The sequence below is a fragment of the Vidua chalybeata genome, chromosome 24 (assembly GCF_026979565.1).
Source record: "Vidua chalybeata isolate OUT-0048 chromosome 24, bVidCha1 merged haplotype, whole genome shotgun sequence".
Lineage (NCBI taxonomy): Eukaryota > Metazoa > Chordata > Aves > Passeriformes > Viduidae > Vidua > Vidua chalybeata.
The window spans coordinates 5,861,625-5,874,552 of NC_071553.1; the positions used below are offsets into that span (position 1 = coordinate 5,861,625).

The following is a 12,928-nucleotide window of genomic DNA, read 5'->3' on the forward strand; positions in this document are numbered from 1 at the left end:
ACAGGGGCTCAGGGGGGGACACGGGCTCAGGGGGACACGGGCTCAGGGGGGGACACGGGCTCAGGGGGGGACACGGGCTCAGGGGGGGACAGGGGCTTGGGGCCGGTGCCCGTGGTGCTGGCACTGCACTGGCACTGTCCCTGCCCAGGGGACAAACCCGCTGCCCTGGCTGATGTCACACGGGACATGTCACAGCGTTACTGGGGATGCAGATGTGGCTGCTCACAGCCGTTCCTCATTACCAGGAGTCAGGCAATCAAAGGAAATAGCAAATGAGAAGAAAAATGGTTTTATTTGCTTCACTGACTGTGCTGACAGCAGATCTGTGGTGCGTTACCTGCCAGCAAATAACTGAGGCGTTCTTTCCTACCCTGGATGCAGCTTGGGGCTGGAATTGGGGTTTTTTCTTCTTTGGGATCATAGTTTTGGAAAAACTCTGTTGTCCAGCGCTCACTGCCAGCCTCAGCACAAATAAGGAGCGTGGGGCAGGAGGACCAGGAGGCTCTCCCCGAGCCTGTGAGTGACAGTTGTCCCCACCCTGGCTGCTCTCCGTGTTCCTGACGGAGATTTCAGCTCCGTGGGTGTCCTGGGAAGGTTTCCACGGCTCCAGAGGCTTGGTGGAGCCTGCAGTGCATCCCCTCCCAGCCCTGGCAGGCAGCGGGGCTCGACAGAGGAGCACAGCACTCGCTGCAATGAAGGCTGGAGCACCAGGATGGGGGGGACCCCCTGGCCCCCCGGGCTGTGGGGCAGCCTCTGGCCACCCCGTGCTGCTCCTGGCCGTGCTGGGGCTCCTCAGCATTCCTGTGGCTCGCGGTGAGTACGGGGCCGTGGGAAGGAGCAGGGACACCTGCCTGGATCCCAGCTCCGGGGCTGGGCTGGGGGATGCCACCCCCCGAGCCTGGGGGTCACTGCTGTCACAGATCCAGCCCTGCCTGGTGCCTTTCCTGGCTGGGCCATCCCAGCCACGCTCCTGGGGCAGGGAAGGGGCCAGAGAAGGGGCTCCTCACCTGAGGAGGTGTTCTCCTGCCGCAGGTGACTGCGGGCCCCCTCCTGCCATGACCCACTCCAGGCCCTCCAGCAGCTCCAGCAGCTTCCCGGTGGGATCCAGGGTGACGTTCACCTGCTCGGGGGGAGCCCGCAGGATCCCGGGGCTGCCGGACACCGTGGAGTGCCTGCCCGGCGACATCTGGTCCAGGCTGCCCGAGCCCTGCGGCCGTAAATACCCTCCTTTATATCTGAAACACGGCCCCGGGGCAGCATCCCTGTCCCTCCTGCTGGCTGCCCTGCACTGGCAGTGTCCCTGTCCCCAGGGGACAAACCCGCTGGGCTGGCACTGTCCCTGTCCCCACTGGTGGCCACAGGGCTGGCAGAGGGGTCAGTCAGGGGTGGGGCTGGGGACTCCTGAGCCCCCCAGCTCGTGCATGTGTTCCCCATGTCCTGCTGACCCCTCCCCGGGCTCCTAAGGCCCCTCCATCCCTGCCCTGGTGCCTGCAGCAGGTTGGCAGCCTGGCAAGGAACCCGAATTCACCTGCCAGGAGCTCTCCAGAAGCATCCCCGTGGTCCCGGGGAGTATTTGGGCAGCTCCTGGTGGGCAGCTCTGTCAGGCTGGCTTTCCTTGGCTGCCAGGGAGCTGCTCTGCCCCAACCAGGCTGAGGTTTGCTGCCCTGTCCGAGGAGGATAAGAGGAGGAATTTCTTCCCTGTTGGCACCAACGTCAGCTACGTCTGCCGGCCCGGCTACGAGAACTCCTCGGAGAGTTCCCCCTCCAGCACTTGCCTCGAGAACCTGACGTGGTCACAGCCTGCTGAGCTGTGCAGGAGTGAGTATTTCTGCTGCCCCCACAGCCCAAAAAAGCAGCCCTGGCTGCTCCCAACCTGCATCCCAAAATGCAGCCTGGTCATTATCATCCCAACAGCTCCATTAACAGGAAATTGGGGGGATATTCCTTGTCATTCCTATTTAAGACTGAACAGCAGAAGGATCAGTGATGTTCTTTCTGGTTTTTCTGCTGGCATTAACAGGTCTGGTTTGATTTTCATGCTAGGGAATGTTTGGTTGGACTCGGTGATCTTAGAGGTCTTTTCCAACCTTTTTGAGGTCCTAAAGATGTTTTCACCGGGACGTGGCACAGGCAGCGGACAAATCCCAATTTGCTGTTCCAGCACTGAACCTCAACATGAAGGCAAAGCATTCTCTTGGTGACACCCATGGAATATTGAGACTGGTGATGCGACAGGAATATTTTTTCACAGTCCAGTACCTCGTTTCTAATCCGCTGAGATGGAAACCCCTGTGTGGGTGTGGAGCACTGTGGGATCCCCACCTTGCCCTACAGCTGGGTCTGGCTCCTGCCAGCCTGGCTGTGATGCCCATGGAGTAAAATGCTCTGGAACCTTTGGGAACACCCCTCCAAGCCTGTGTCTCGTGTCCCATTCAGCCTTTTTTGTGTCCCCAGGGAGGTCCTGTGGCACCCCGGGAGCGCTGCCCGGGGGGAGGATGGGGCCCCTCACAGACCTGCAGCTGGGAGCACGAGTGGAAGTGTTCTGTGAGCGTGGGTGAGTGCTGGGACACAGCTCCAGAGGGGCACACAGCTGGAGGGAGGGCACCAGGGTCAGGATTCAGGGCCACATTTTCCTCCAAGTGCTGCCCAGAGGAGCTCTGAGTGTCCATCCCAACAGGAGCAGCTGGTTGTACTCTCAGTTGATAACTCTAGACTTCAATACAAGTTAGTTAAAACATTTCAGCTTAAGATAGTTGAGATATATTGAAAAAAAAAAAAAAAGGGTTACATTGGGATTTCTAAAATCCATTAAAGTTCAGCTGGAAAAGTGCAGTGAAGCACAATTTCCACCATCAGGAGCTGACTCATGGCTGCTGCCTGCTTTCAATCAGGGCCCAAATGCAGTGAACAGCCCTGAAATTTTAATCTCTTGCCACTGCAGCCAGCGTTCCTCCCTCCCAGCAGGAAGCAGCTGGCATCATCTGGCTGGTGCTGCCCAGCTCCAAACACAACAGAGGGGTTTTGTCTCTCCCCTGGGATGTAACTGGAGGAAACGAGAGCGTGTCCCACCCTGCTGGGGCTGAGCTAAACTTTGGAAATCCACGTCAGGGTGGAGGGATAATGTTGCTCATGTAAGTTAGATCAGATATTATCCATCCTGGCCAGATGCTGAGGGCTTCTGCACAGGAGGGTGATTCAGAATGGGGAAGGTGTCAGCTGTCAGAACACGATCCCTGAGCTTCCAGCAAACTTGAATTAAATGTGGATCGATCCCTGCTGCCCCCCTCTGCTCCTGGAGTACATGGAGGATCCGTCTGAATCCCAGAATACCAGACTGGATTGGGTTGGAAGAGACCTTAAAACTCATCCAGTGCCACCCCTGCGGTGGCAGGGACACCTCCCACTGTGCCAGGTGGCTCCTCCCTTGTCACCTCACCCCTGAGGTGACAGCGGCGTGGGAAAGGGATGGGGACAGGGTCAAGCCCAGCACTGCTGTGGGCCAGGAGCAGGCAGGGATGGAGCCCCTGATTCAGCAAATCCGTGTGGGAATCCATCCCTCAGCTCAGCCCTGTCTGGCATTCCCAGAGAATTCTGCCAGCCTCAGCTCCAAATTCTCCCTTCCCTGCCATGGAAAATGCAGAGTCAGAGCAGAGAACACCAAAAATAGATGAACAGAGATCCTGACAGGAGTTCTCCTGTAAACCAGCAGTGTCAGCATCACTGCTTGTTGAAAACTGCCTTTCCTACGCTCCTGATCATGCTCGTACTGGAGGTGGGTGGGAAATATTCCCAGGTTTTGGATAGTTACACTGATTTTCTCTCGTGTATTTTAGGTACAAATTAGTCGGGAATAATTTCATCTGGTGCCAGCTGGAAGGAAACGATGTTGAATGGAGCAAACTTCCAACTTGTGAATGTGAGATTCATCTAAAATTGTGAGATTAAACCTTTTTACTTCACCCCAGCAGATCCTGCATCCCGATGTCCAGTCCAAACCTCTCTTTGGATTGTTTTTGTTGATACTCCGTGGCTGATCTGTCCCCAAGAGCACAGCTGAGAAATGCCCATTCTGCTGCCATTTCAGCAGCTTTGTTCCCACAAAAATCAACATTTTTGTCATGACTGGAGGTGACGGGGTGAGATTTCCAGGAACCCTGAGCGTGGCAAGCTGCTGTTTATTTGTTGTGGCAAACGAAGAGAGGGAGAGGGAGAAAAGTGTGAGAAGAGAAACACTTGGGGAACAAACCAGAGAGAACTGGGACGGGCAGCAGTGCTTCACCCACCTGCACTGTCCAAAGCTTATCCTCAAGAACCTTAGGCAGACTCAAACATTCTGTATTTTTTATTAAAACCGAAGCTTTTAGCAAACACATTGTCCTTCTCTCCTGCAGTAATTACCTGCTCTCCACCTCCTCCAATCAGCCACGGGAGACACGATGGGGAAGGCATTGAGATTTTTCCTTATAACTCCACGGTGACCTACAGCTGTGATCCCAAATTCCAGCTGGTCGGGAATGGGAGCATCCACTGTGGGAGCAGGGACAAAACCAGCGGGGTCTGGAGCGGAGCCACGCCCCAGTGCAAAGGTGGTTTCATCCCAGTTCAGTGGCTAATATTATTTATTATTTATTACTTGTTATTTATTATTTAGCACTTGTTATTTGTTATTTATTATTTATTATTTATTATTTATTATTTATTATTTATTATTTATTTATTACTTATTATTTTTTACTTTCCATTTATTATTTGTTGTTTGCTATTATATATTATATATTATATATTATATATTATATATTATATATTATATATTATATATTATATATTATATATTATATATCATATATCATATATTATATATTATATATTATATATATATATTATATATTATATATTATATATTATATATCATAGATTATAGACTATAGATTATAGATTATAGATTATAGACTATAGATTATAGATTATAGATTATAGATTATAGATTGTTTGTTACTTAGCATTTATTACATAGCATTTGTTATTAATTATTTATTACTTAGTATTTAGTATTAGTTTGGCATTCAGGGCGAACCAGCTTAAAATATTGTGGGTGTGAAGTGCAGGAGGGGTCAAATGTAAGTCGTAAGGAAATTTTAAAGGGGAAAAAGGCAGTGCTGGGGCAAGGACTGAGCGGGCTCCCAGCAATGCTCCCTCTTCGTCCCCCAGAGAAAAGCTCAGCTGTCAGACTTGGAGCAAAGGACACGGAGAGGAGAGCTCCTCCCAAAAGTGAGTTCAAATAACTCCACACTGAATCACATTCCCATTTATTTTGCTCCTTGATCACATTTCTAGGAAAGGCCGCCCGGTGAATTTCAGCCCGTGAATTCCATTTCCTCAGGTCCCCAGGGAAATGGAACGCAGCCCTCTAGGAAGGGTCTCCCGTGGGAGAGGAAGCTCAGCCTCTATAAAAAGGCACTCCAAAACACCATCTCCCCCTCCCAATCCTCCTCTTTCCTCAGGAAAGCAGGTCAGTCCTGGAGGGATGACAAATCAGTGGCACTTCCTGGTTATTCCCATCCCTAAACCCTGGAATTTTCATTCTTTCCCCCCATATTTCTCTTCAGTGAGCAGGAACTGGGCTGCCTCAGAGTTCACATTTGTTCTACCTTTGTACAAATCCCCCAAATCCTATTCTGGGCCCAGCAAAGGATCCATGTGTGCTCTGAAGTACATGGGGATCCTTCCACCACCTGGCTGCTTTCAGAAGTTAAAACGGCCCAAATTTCCATCATTTTGTGGAAGTGAGTGGGATTTTTTGTCATGTTCTTTTCTTCTGTAAGTTTTCTCTGTATAATTTATATTTTTTGCTGGTTGGGCATCTGGTTCACAGCTCAGCTTTGACTGCATTGACCTCCTAATCTCATAACAGGCTTTGCTTTGTCTGAAATACGTTTTAATTTATCAATTATTTCCTTGCCTTCGCGTTATCACAGATTTTTTTTTTTTTTAAACTCATTTTTTGGGCATTCTGAAAAGCAAGAGAGAACTTTGTACCACGTAGCCCTGAGAGTGCCAGGGCTCCGAGGTGCTGATGCCAACCTTGCTCCCCACAGGGAGGTCATGCACGGCCAGGAGAAGCTGGACGTGGTGGAAGTTCTGGCCCTCCAAATTCCCCACCCGCTGCAGAGGATAATTTTATCCATGAAAAGGGTGAGTGTTGGCTTTGTGGGAAGTGCTGGGAGCTGCAATTGTGTCACTGTAAGTGGGGAAGACACAGCACCCGCTGGAGGATCTCAGTACCCAGCTGGGGGATGGTGAAAAGTGTTCCTCTGGTGTCAGGGTCAAGCTGAGTTTGCCCATCCCTGAGTTTTGACTTTTGGGTCAAAATGAGAAAATCTTTTACTGTTCCCGATCTGTTCCCAAAGTGCCCCATGCAATGGTCACACTTATTAGGACTCTTTCACCTTGCTTTAAGGTAAAGGATGACCTAAATCAGGTCTGGCCCACCTATAAGATGTAATTTTTTAATGATGATGTTTTAGCAGTCCAAGAAATCGATGGAAATTTTTTCCTAAAAGCATTGTCTGATTTCCATATTTGCTCCTCCCATCCGAGTTTTCCTTTCAGTGATTGCCTCGCAGCATCCCGACCCAGCTGTGATTCCTGCTGATCCCACCAGGGTTTCAGAGGCTGTCCCAGAAACCCCCAGAGCTGCTGCAGAATTCCCCGGAGCCCGGCTGTGTCCCGCCCAGGCTGACGCTGCGTTTCCAGGGCCGCAGGTTTTCTGCTCACTGGCAACACCACAACAAACCCTAAACACAGCCCCGGCCTCCCTGCGGAGCTGAGCTGCTCCCTTAACTTCCCAGGAATTCCTGGCTGCAGCTGATCCAGCTGCGGATCCAGCTGCCAGCAGGGGAAAGCAAAGCAAGGACTTCCCCTGTCCTGCAGAGTTTTAGCTCATTTCTTTTAGGAAACCATGGTACTCGGGACATTACACTGTTTAATCTTTATATCTTGAGTGGTTTAAGCCCTTTCCTTAGCAAAAGCTTCTTCTTGTATCAGCCCAAAGTTCCTTGCAGTTTTTATTTCTACCACAGGAAGATAAAGCCACGTGTGGGCTGGGCATCTCTGATCTCGTAACGTGAAGGAGCCACTTCTGCTTTCCAGAGGGAGGGAGGCAGCTCAGTCCCGCTGTGAGCACATCAGCCACGCACAGACACAGAAATACAACTCCTAAACATCCTCCCCGGCGTTGTCACCCTGCAACAGAGGGACTGGAAAAGTCATGTGTGCTCTTTTGGCTGCCTGCCCCAATTTTGTCCTGTAAAGACCTAAAACTCCCAAAGCCTTTCTGGGTTTTTATTTCTAATTAGTAAAAAATGGTAATTGTTTATAAAGGGCACTCTGTGAATTCAACTCCCCTGCTGTTTTCTTGTAACATTTTATTCTCTTTTTCAAGAAGGAATCAGCTTTAAGGTATATCCTGGCAATGCTCAGGTTCAATGTTCTGTCAGTTCTTTATCACTCTGAACATTTATTTTCTAAATGCCATCCACAGCAAGTTAAACTTGGTTGCATATTTTTAAAAAGTAGAAAAGGAGGGAAGCAGGAACGTGTGGGAATGTGTTTCTGGGAAGTGGTCTGGAAAAGGCAGCTGGAGTTAAACCTCCCCTAATCCTGTTCAGCCACCCCGGGACTGAGCCCTGCAGCCCCTGAGCTGAGGCTCAGCCCAGGTAGACCCAGGGCTCAGCCCAGGCAGATCCGGGGCTCTGTCCCAGAAGGTTTTGGGAGCTGAGGCCGAGTTCCTGTGGAAATCCCGGAGCCTCCAGCGCTGTTTTTGCTGGCAGGTTTTGCCGGCCACCTCCCGCTGCCCCAGCCCAGCTGGGCTCAGGCTGCTCCCCGTGCGTGCCACCAGCAGCCGCTCGGGCTGAGTCCTGCGCTGCGGGGACGGGTGGCAGGGCCCGATAAAGCCCCTCGGTGGCCGGGCAGGCACAGAGCTGCTATCGTGGGGCTCAGCTGCCGCCCGGGAGCAGCCGCTGCTCCCTCGGCTCCTGCGGCAAAAACGGAGCAGCAGAATGTGGGTGCAGAGGGGCAGGGCTGAGCCCGGTGCCCGGGCAGGGGGCACAGATCTCTCCTGTTCCCTCCTCAAGCAGAAGCAGCCTGGCGCAAGGGTTCAGCCTGTGGGCAAGGGCAAGTCACCGAGCTGAAGCTGCAGCTCTTGGTTCTGTGAGAGCAGCCACTCCCTGCGGGGGCTCAGCATCGCGCGGAGTCTTTGCCAAATACTTTTCAGCATCTTCCTGCCCCGTGCCAAGGTCACTGCCCTAAGCCAATACAGGAGAATTCCCCAGAATTTAAAGGTGGTTTGGTTTTTTTCCCCTGTTAACAGCTTCCTTTTGCCTTTTGCAGCCACCATCCCCATTCAGACCAGTGAGCTGTAAAAATGCAGCCAAGGTATCTCCATGGGATTTGTCCTCGTGTTTACAAGGAAGTGTTTTATAGGAATACGTTATCCAAGGTGCTGGATTCCTCCCTCAGGAAAACACCTCTGCGGCTCACTGCAAATGCCTTTGTTACATCTGATTGGAGCTTAAATTGTATTGGAAAGGAAAATAAAGTGGAAAGTAAAAAAAGAAAACTAAAGTAAAAGTGTGCTGCTCAGTGGAAACATGGCTGTTTCCTGGATAACAAAGGGAAACAGGAAGGTGCAGCTCGGCTGCTGCTGGCTGCCCTCTCCTCGGACTGGGACACATTGCCCTTTCTGCCCTTTTTGGTTTGGGTATTTTCTTTTCCTTTGGGATTTGGCAGCTTTGGAGGGAGGGGGGTCTTTCCTGGAAGGTGCAGGGTAAGGCAGAGAAGGAGAGGCTGAGGCAGCGGTTCCTGGACAGCCGTTCCTTGGGATGTCAGGCGTGACAGGCACCGCGCACCCCGCGCGTTCCACACCCAGCCCCGCTCCCCGCCGCGCTCACGGCTTTCGTCAGAGCCTTCCCGGAGCTGAGCTGAGCTCAGCTGAGCTGAGCTGGCCGGGAGGGGCGGGCGGGGGCTCCGCGCAGCTCGGAGCAGCCCCGCGGGAGTGGCTCGGCTGCCCGGGCAGTGCCGGGGGACCCGCGATGGGCTCCGGCCGCCCCTGCTCGCTGCTGCTGGTGCTGCTGGTGCTGCTGGTGCTGCTGGTGCTGCCCGCGGCGTGGGGTGAGCCCCTGCGGAGGGCTGGGGGCTGCGGGGAGCCTGGCGCTCCGGGCCGGGCGCTCCGTGCGTGCGGGAGCCTTCTCTGCGTCCGTGGGTGTGCGCTCGGGTGTGCGAGTGTAGGATCCGTGTGCTACCCCTGGGGGCGTGGGTTATCCATGGAGCGTGGGTTATCCATGGGAATATGGGTTATCCATGGGGATATGGGTTATCCATGGAGCGTGGGTTATCCATGGGAATATGGGTTATCCATGGGAATATGGGTTATCCATGGAGCGTGGGTTATCCATGGGAATATGGGTTATCCATGGCAGTGTGGGTTATCCATGGGAATATGGGTTATCCATGGGAGCGTGGGTTATCCATGGCAGTGTGGGTTATCCATGGCAGTGTGGGTTATCCATGGGAGTGTGGGTTATCCATGGGAATATGGGTTATCCATGGGAGCGTGGGTTATCCATGGCAGTGTGGGTTATCCATGGAGCGTGGGTTATCCATGGGAATATGGGTTATCCATGGGAGCCTGGGTTATCCATGGGAGCGTGGGTCATCCATGGGAGCGTGGGTTATCCATGGGAATATGGGTTATCCATGGGAGCGTGGGTTATCCATGGCAGTGTGGGTTATCCATGGCAGTGTGGGTTATCTGTGGCAGTGTGGGTTATCCATGGGAATATGGGTTATCCATGGCAGTGTGGGTTATCCATGGCAGTGTGGGTTATCCATGGGAGTGTGGGTTATCCATGGGAATATGGGTTATCCATGGGAGCCTGGGTTATCCATGGGAGCGTGGGTCATCCATGGGAGCGTGGGTTATCCATGGGAGTGTGGGTTATCCATGGGGATATGGGTTATCCATGGCAGTGTGGGTTATCCATGGGAATATGGGTTATCCATGGGAATATGGGTTATCCATGGAGCGTGGGTTATCCATGGGGATATGGGTTATCCATGGCAGTGTGGGTTATCTGTGGCAGTGTGGGTTATCCATGGGAGTGTGGGTTATCCATGGGAATATGGGTTATCCATGGGAATATGGGTTATCCATGACAGTGTGGGTTATCCATGGCAGTGTGGGTTATCCATGGGAATATGGGTTATCCATGGGAGCGTGGGTTATCCATGGCAGTGTAGGATCTGTGTGCTATCCATGGGAATATGGGTTATCCATGGCAGTGTGTGATCCGTGTGTTATCCATGGCAGTGTGTGCTATCCATGGGAATGTGTGTTATCCATGAGAGTGTGTGTTATCCATGGCAGTGTGTGCTCTGTGTGTGTTTGTGCTCCTTGTGTGCTCTGTGTGTTCCTTCTGTGGCTGTGTGTGCTCTGAGTGTGCTCTCTGTGTGTGCTCTGTGTGCCTCATATCCCTATCCCTGTGTGCGCCCTGCCCTGCCCTGCCCGGGGTACCAAAGCAGCAGAAGGAGCCCTGCTAAATCCCGTTTATTTTCCCACAGGGGACTGTGGGCCACTGCCAAATATCAGCCACGCCGAGCCCCGAGGGGACACCAAACACCAGCAGAGCTTCAGTGTGGGCTCCACAGTGACCTTCAGCTGCGTCCCGGGTTACACCAAGCTCCCGTTTCTCTCCGACACCATCCGGTGCCTGTCGAACTCCCACTGGTCCAGCCTGCCGGAGTTCTGCGGCCGTGAGTGTTTCCCTTTCTCTGACACAAGGAGGGTGCGGGCTGCTTGTGGAAACACCCACAGCTTTGGCAATCGCTGCCTCAGGGCCTTCCTCATCACACAGGATGAAGTGGTTTGGCCACTTTTCTTGCTGCCCCGTTTTCCTACACTCCACCGGGGCCGTTGGAGCCACTTGTGTGGCACTTGTGTGTTAATGAAAATAGAGGAACAGCTTGGGAAGCGCATGGAAAAGGGGAAGGACTGCAGGGGCAGAGCACTGGGTGACCCCAGGCAGGGAGGTTTGGCTTTGGGGATTTGGAAACTTCTCCAGTGAGAACTGGCTGCACTTTCCCACCTCAGACAATTCCCTGGTGGAAGTGGCCAGGGAGGAGGGCACTGTTTGGGGTATCCACGTGCTTAGTGAGGCTCCTGCGTTATCACTCGGATTTATATTTACAGTTGAAAACAAAATGTTGTTATTTTTGCTCTGAAACCGGCCATTTTGGGTGTCTCTGTGGTGGCCAGGCAGCTGTCCCAGACCCAGATCTGTGTCATTTGCTGCGATATCACCAGAAGATCAAATGCAGAATTTTTACGCCGTTAACACCACGGTGAGGTACATTTGCCGCCAAGGTTTTGAAAACACCACAGCCCAGCCCCCCACCAGCACCTGTTTGGACAACTTAACGTGGACAGAAGTCCCTAAACTGTGTCAGAGTGAGTGTCTCCATGTCATTTCATTCTCTCCAACACTGTGTTCCAAGTGCCACACCTGTATTTTAAAATTGCTCTTCTCTAATGACATTTAGCATGAAATACCATTAATTGCCATACTGCCATGAAAACGAAGTCTGTGGGGTTTTTCCCAGCCTCATAGTGTCCTAAGGGTAATCTCACTCTTTTTTAGAGAAATCTTGTGGTGTTCCAGCCAATCCAGAACACGGCCAAGTTATCCTAAAAGATCACCAGCTGGGTGCAACCGCCAGTGTGGTTTGTGACCGTGGGTGAGTGTGAAGCCACTGCCCACTGCCTCCCAGTTGCCTGGCCAGAGTACTGGGGTGTGAACTGGGACATGGGGCTCTGCCCAGAGTCCTCAGCACCTCTGTGGTGACACATTCTTCGTTGGTGGCAACCAGCTGATTTTGGGATGTGCCTTTTGCCCCCCCAGGTACAGATTAAAGGGAGCATCACCTTCCTTCAAGTGTCTCCTAGAGGGAGACAAAGCTGTCTGGAGTCCTCTTCCAGCTTGTCAGGGTGAGTGAAGTTGCCCAGTGCTTGACTAGAAAAACCAAATATTCCAGCTTAGAAATTCCAAATTTTTGGTTTATGTCGCCAAGTGAAGTCAGGTCAGCATCTCTGCAAGGGGACAGCTGCTGTCACAAGCAGGGAGTCCCCAGGAGCATCACTGGTTCCTGCTGCCTGTGGAAGCCTGACAGAAGCAGCGTCTGCTGAGAAGAGCATCCCAGGGGTCACCTCCTGAGTTCTTTCCTCTTTCTCCCACAGTTATTTCCTGTCCCCCTCCTCCAGCCATCCCGCACGGGCAGCACAGTGGGAACAGCTCGGAGGAGTTCGTGCTGGGCTCCGTCACAACCTACACGTGTGAGCCGGGGCTGGAGCTGGTGGGACAGGACACGCTGCGCTGCACCGCGGGCGGCGGCGACAGCGGCGACAGCGGCGACAGCGGCACCTGGAGCGGGGCCCCGCCCGCCTGCCGGGGTGAGCCCCCATCCCCCGCTCACAGCCATCCCCCTCCCCAGCAGTTTGCTCCTGCTGGGCTGGGAATTGCTCCTAACTCCATCCTGTCTGCGCAGGATGTTCTGTAGGGTTTGTTTCCAGGGGAGCAGCACCTGCTTTGCAAGGTGCCAGGCTCTGCTGAGGAGCACCAGCAGCAGAACCAGACACGGTTTTACATTTTCCCTTCAAGAGGAACGGGCAGAAATGTAATGAACAACGTGGGAAATTATCAGTGACTGCAAAGCTGCTGGAGGGAACCTAGATAGGATTTATTTATGTCCCGTGTCCAACAACACCCAGGCAACAAAGCCAAGTGGAAAGGCAGAATCCCCTCTGTCCTTAAGGCCTGGAGTGGCACAAGAGGCCCCTGCCACAGCCTGAGATGCACAAGTCACCTGCCCGTGTGAT

General features: G+C 52.8%; 1 protein-coding gene across 1 annotated transcript in view; it reads left to right on the forward strand.

Annotated features, from left to right (window-relative positions):
- The first annotated feature begins 11,326 nt into the window (after positions 1 to 11,326).
- Positions 11,327 to 12,928, forward strand: part of CR1 (complement C3b/C4b receptor 1 (Knops blood group)) — a 38,794-nt gene continuing 37,192 nt past the window's right edge. The window contains exons 1-4 of the mRNA XM_053963715.1: positions 11,327 to 11,503; positions 11,694 to 11,790; positions 11,955 to 12,040; positions 12,290 to 12,502. Coding sequence (XP_053819690.1) covers positions 11,368 to 11,503; positions 11,694 to 11,790; positions 11,955 to 12,040; positions 12,290 to 12,502 — 532 coding nt within the window. The 5' untranslated portion in view covers positions 11,327 to 11,367. The remainder of the gene's footprint in view (positions 11,504 to 11,693; positions 11,791 to 11,954; positions 12,041 to 12,289; positions 12,503 to 12,928) is intronic.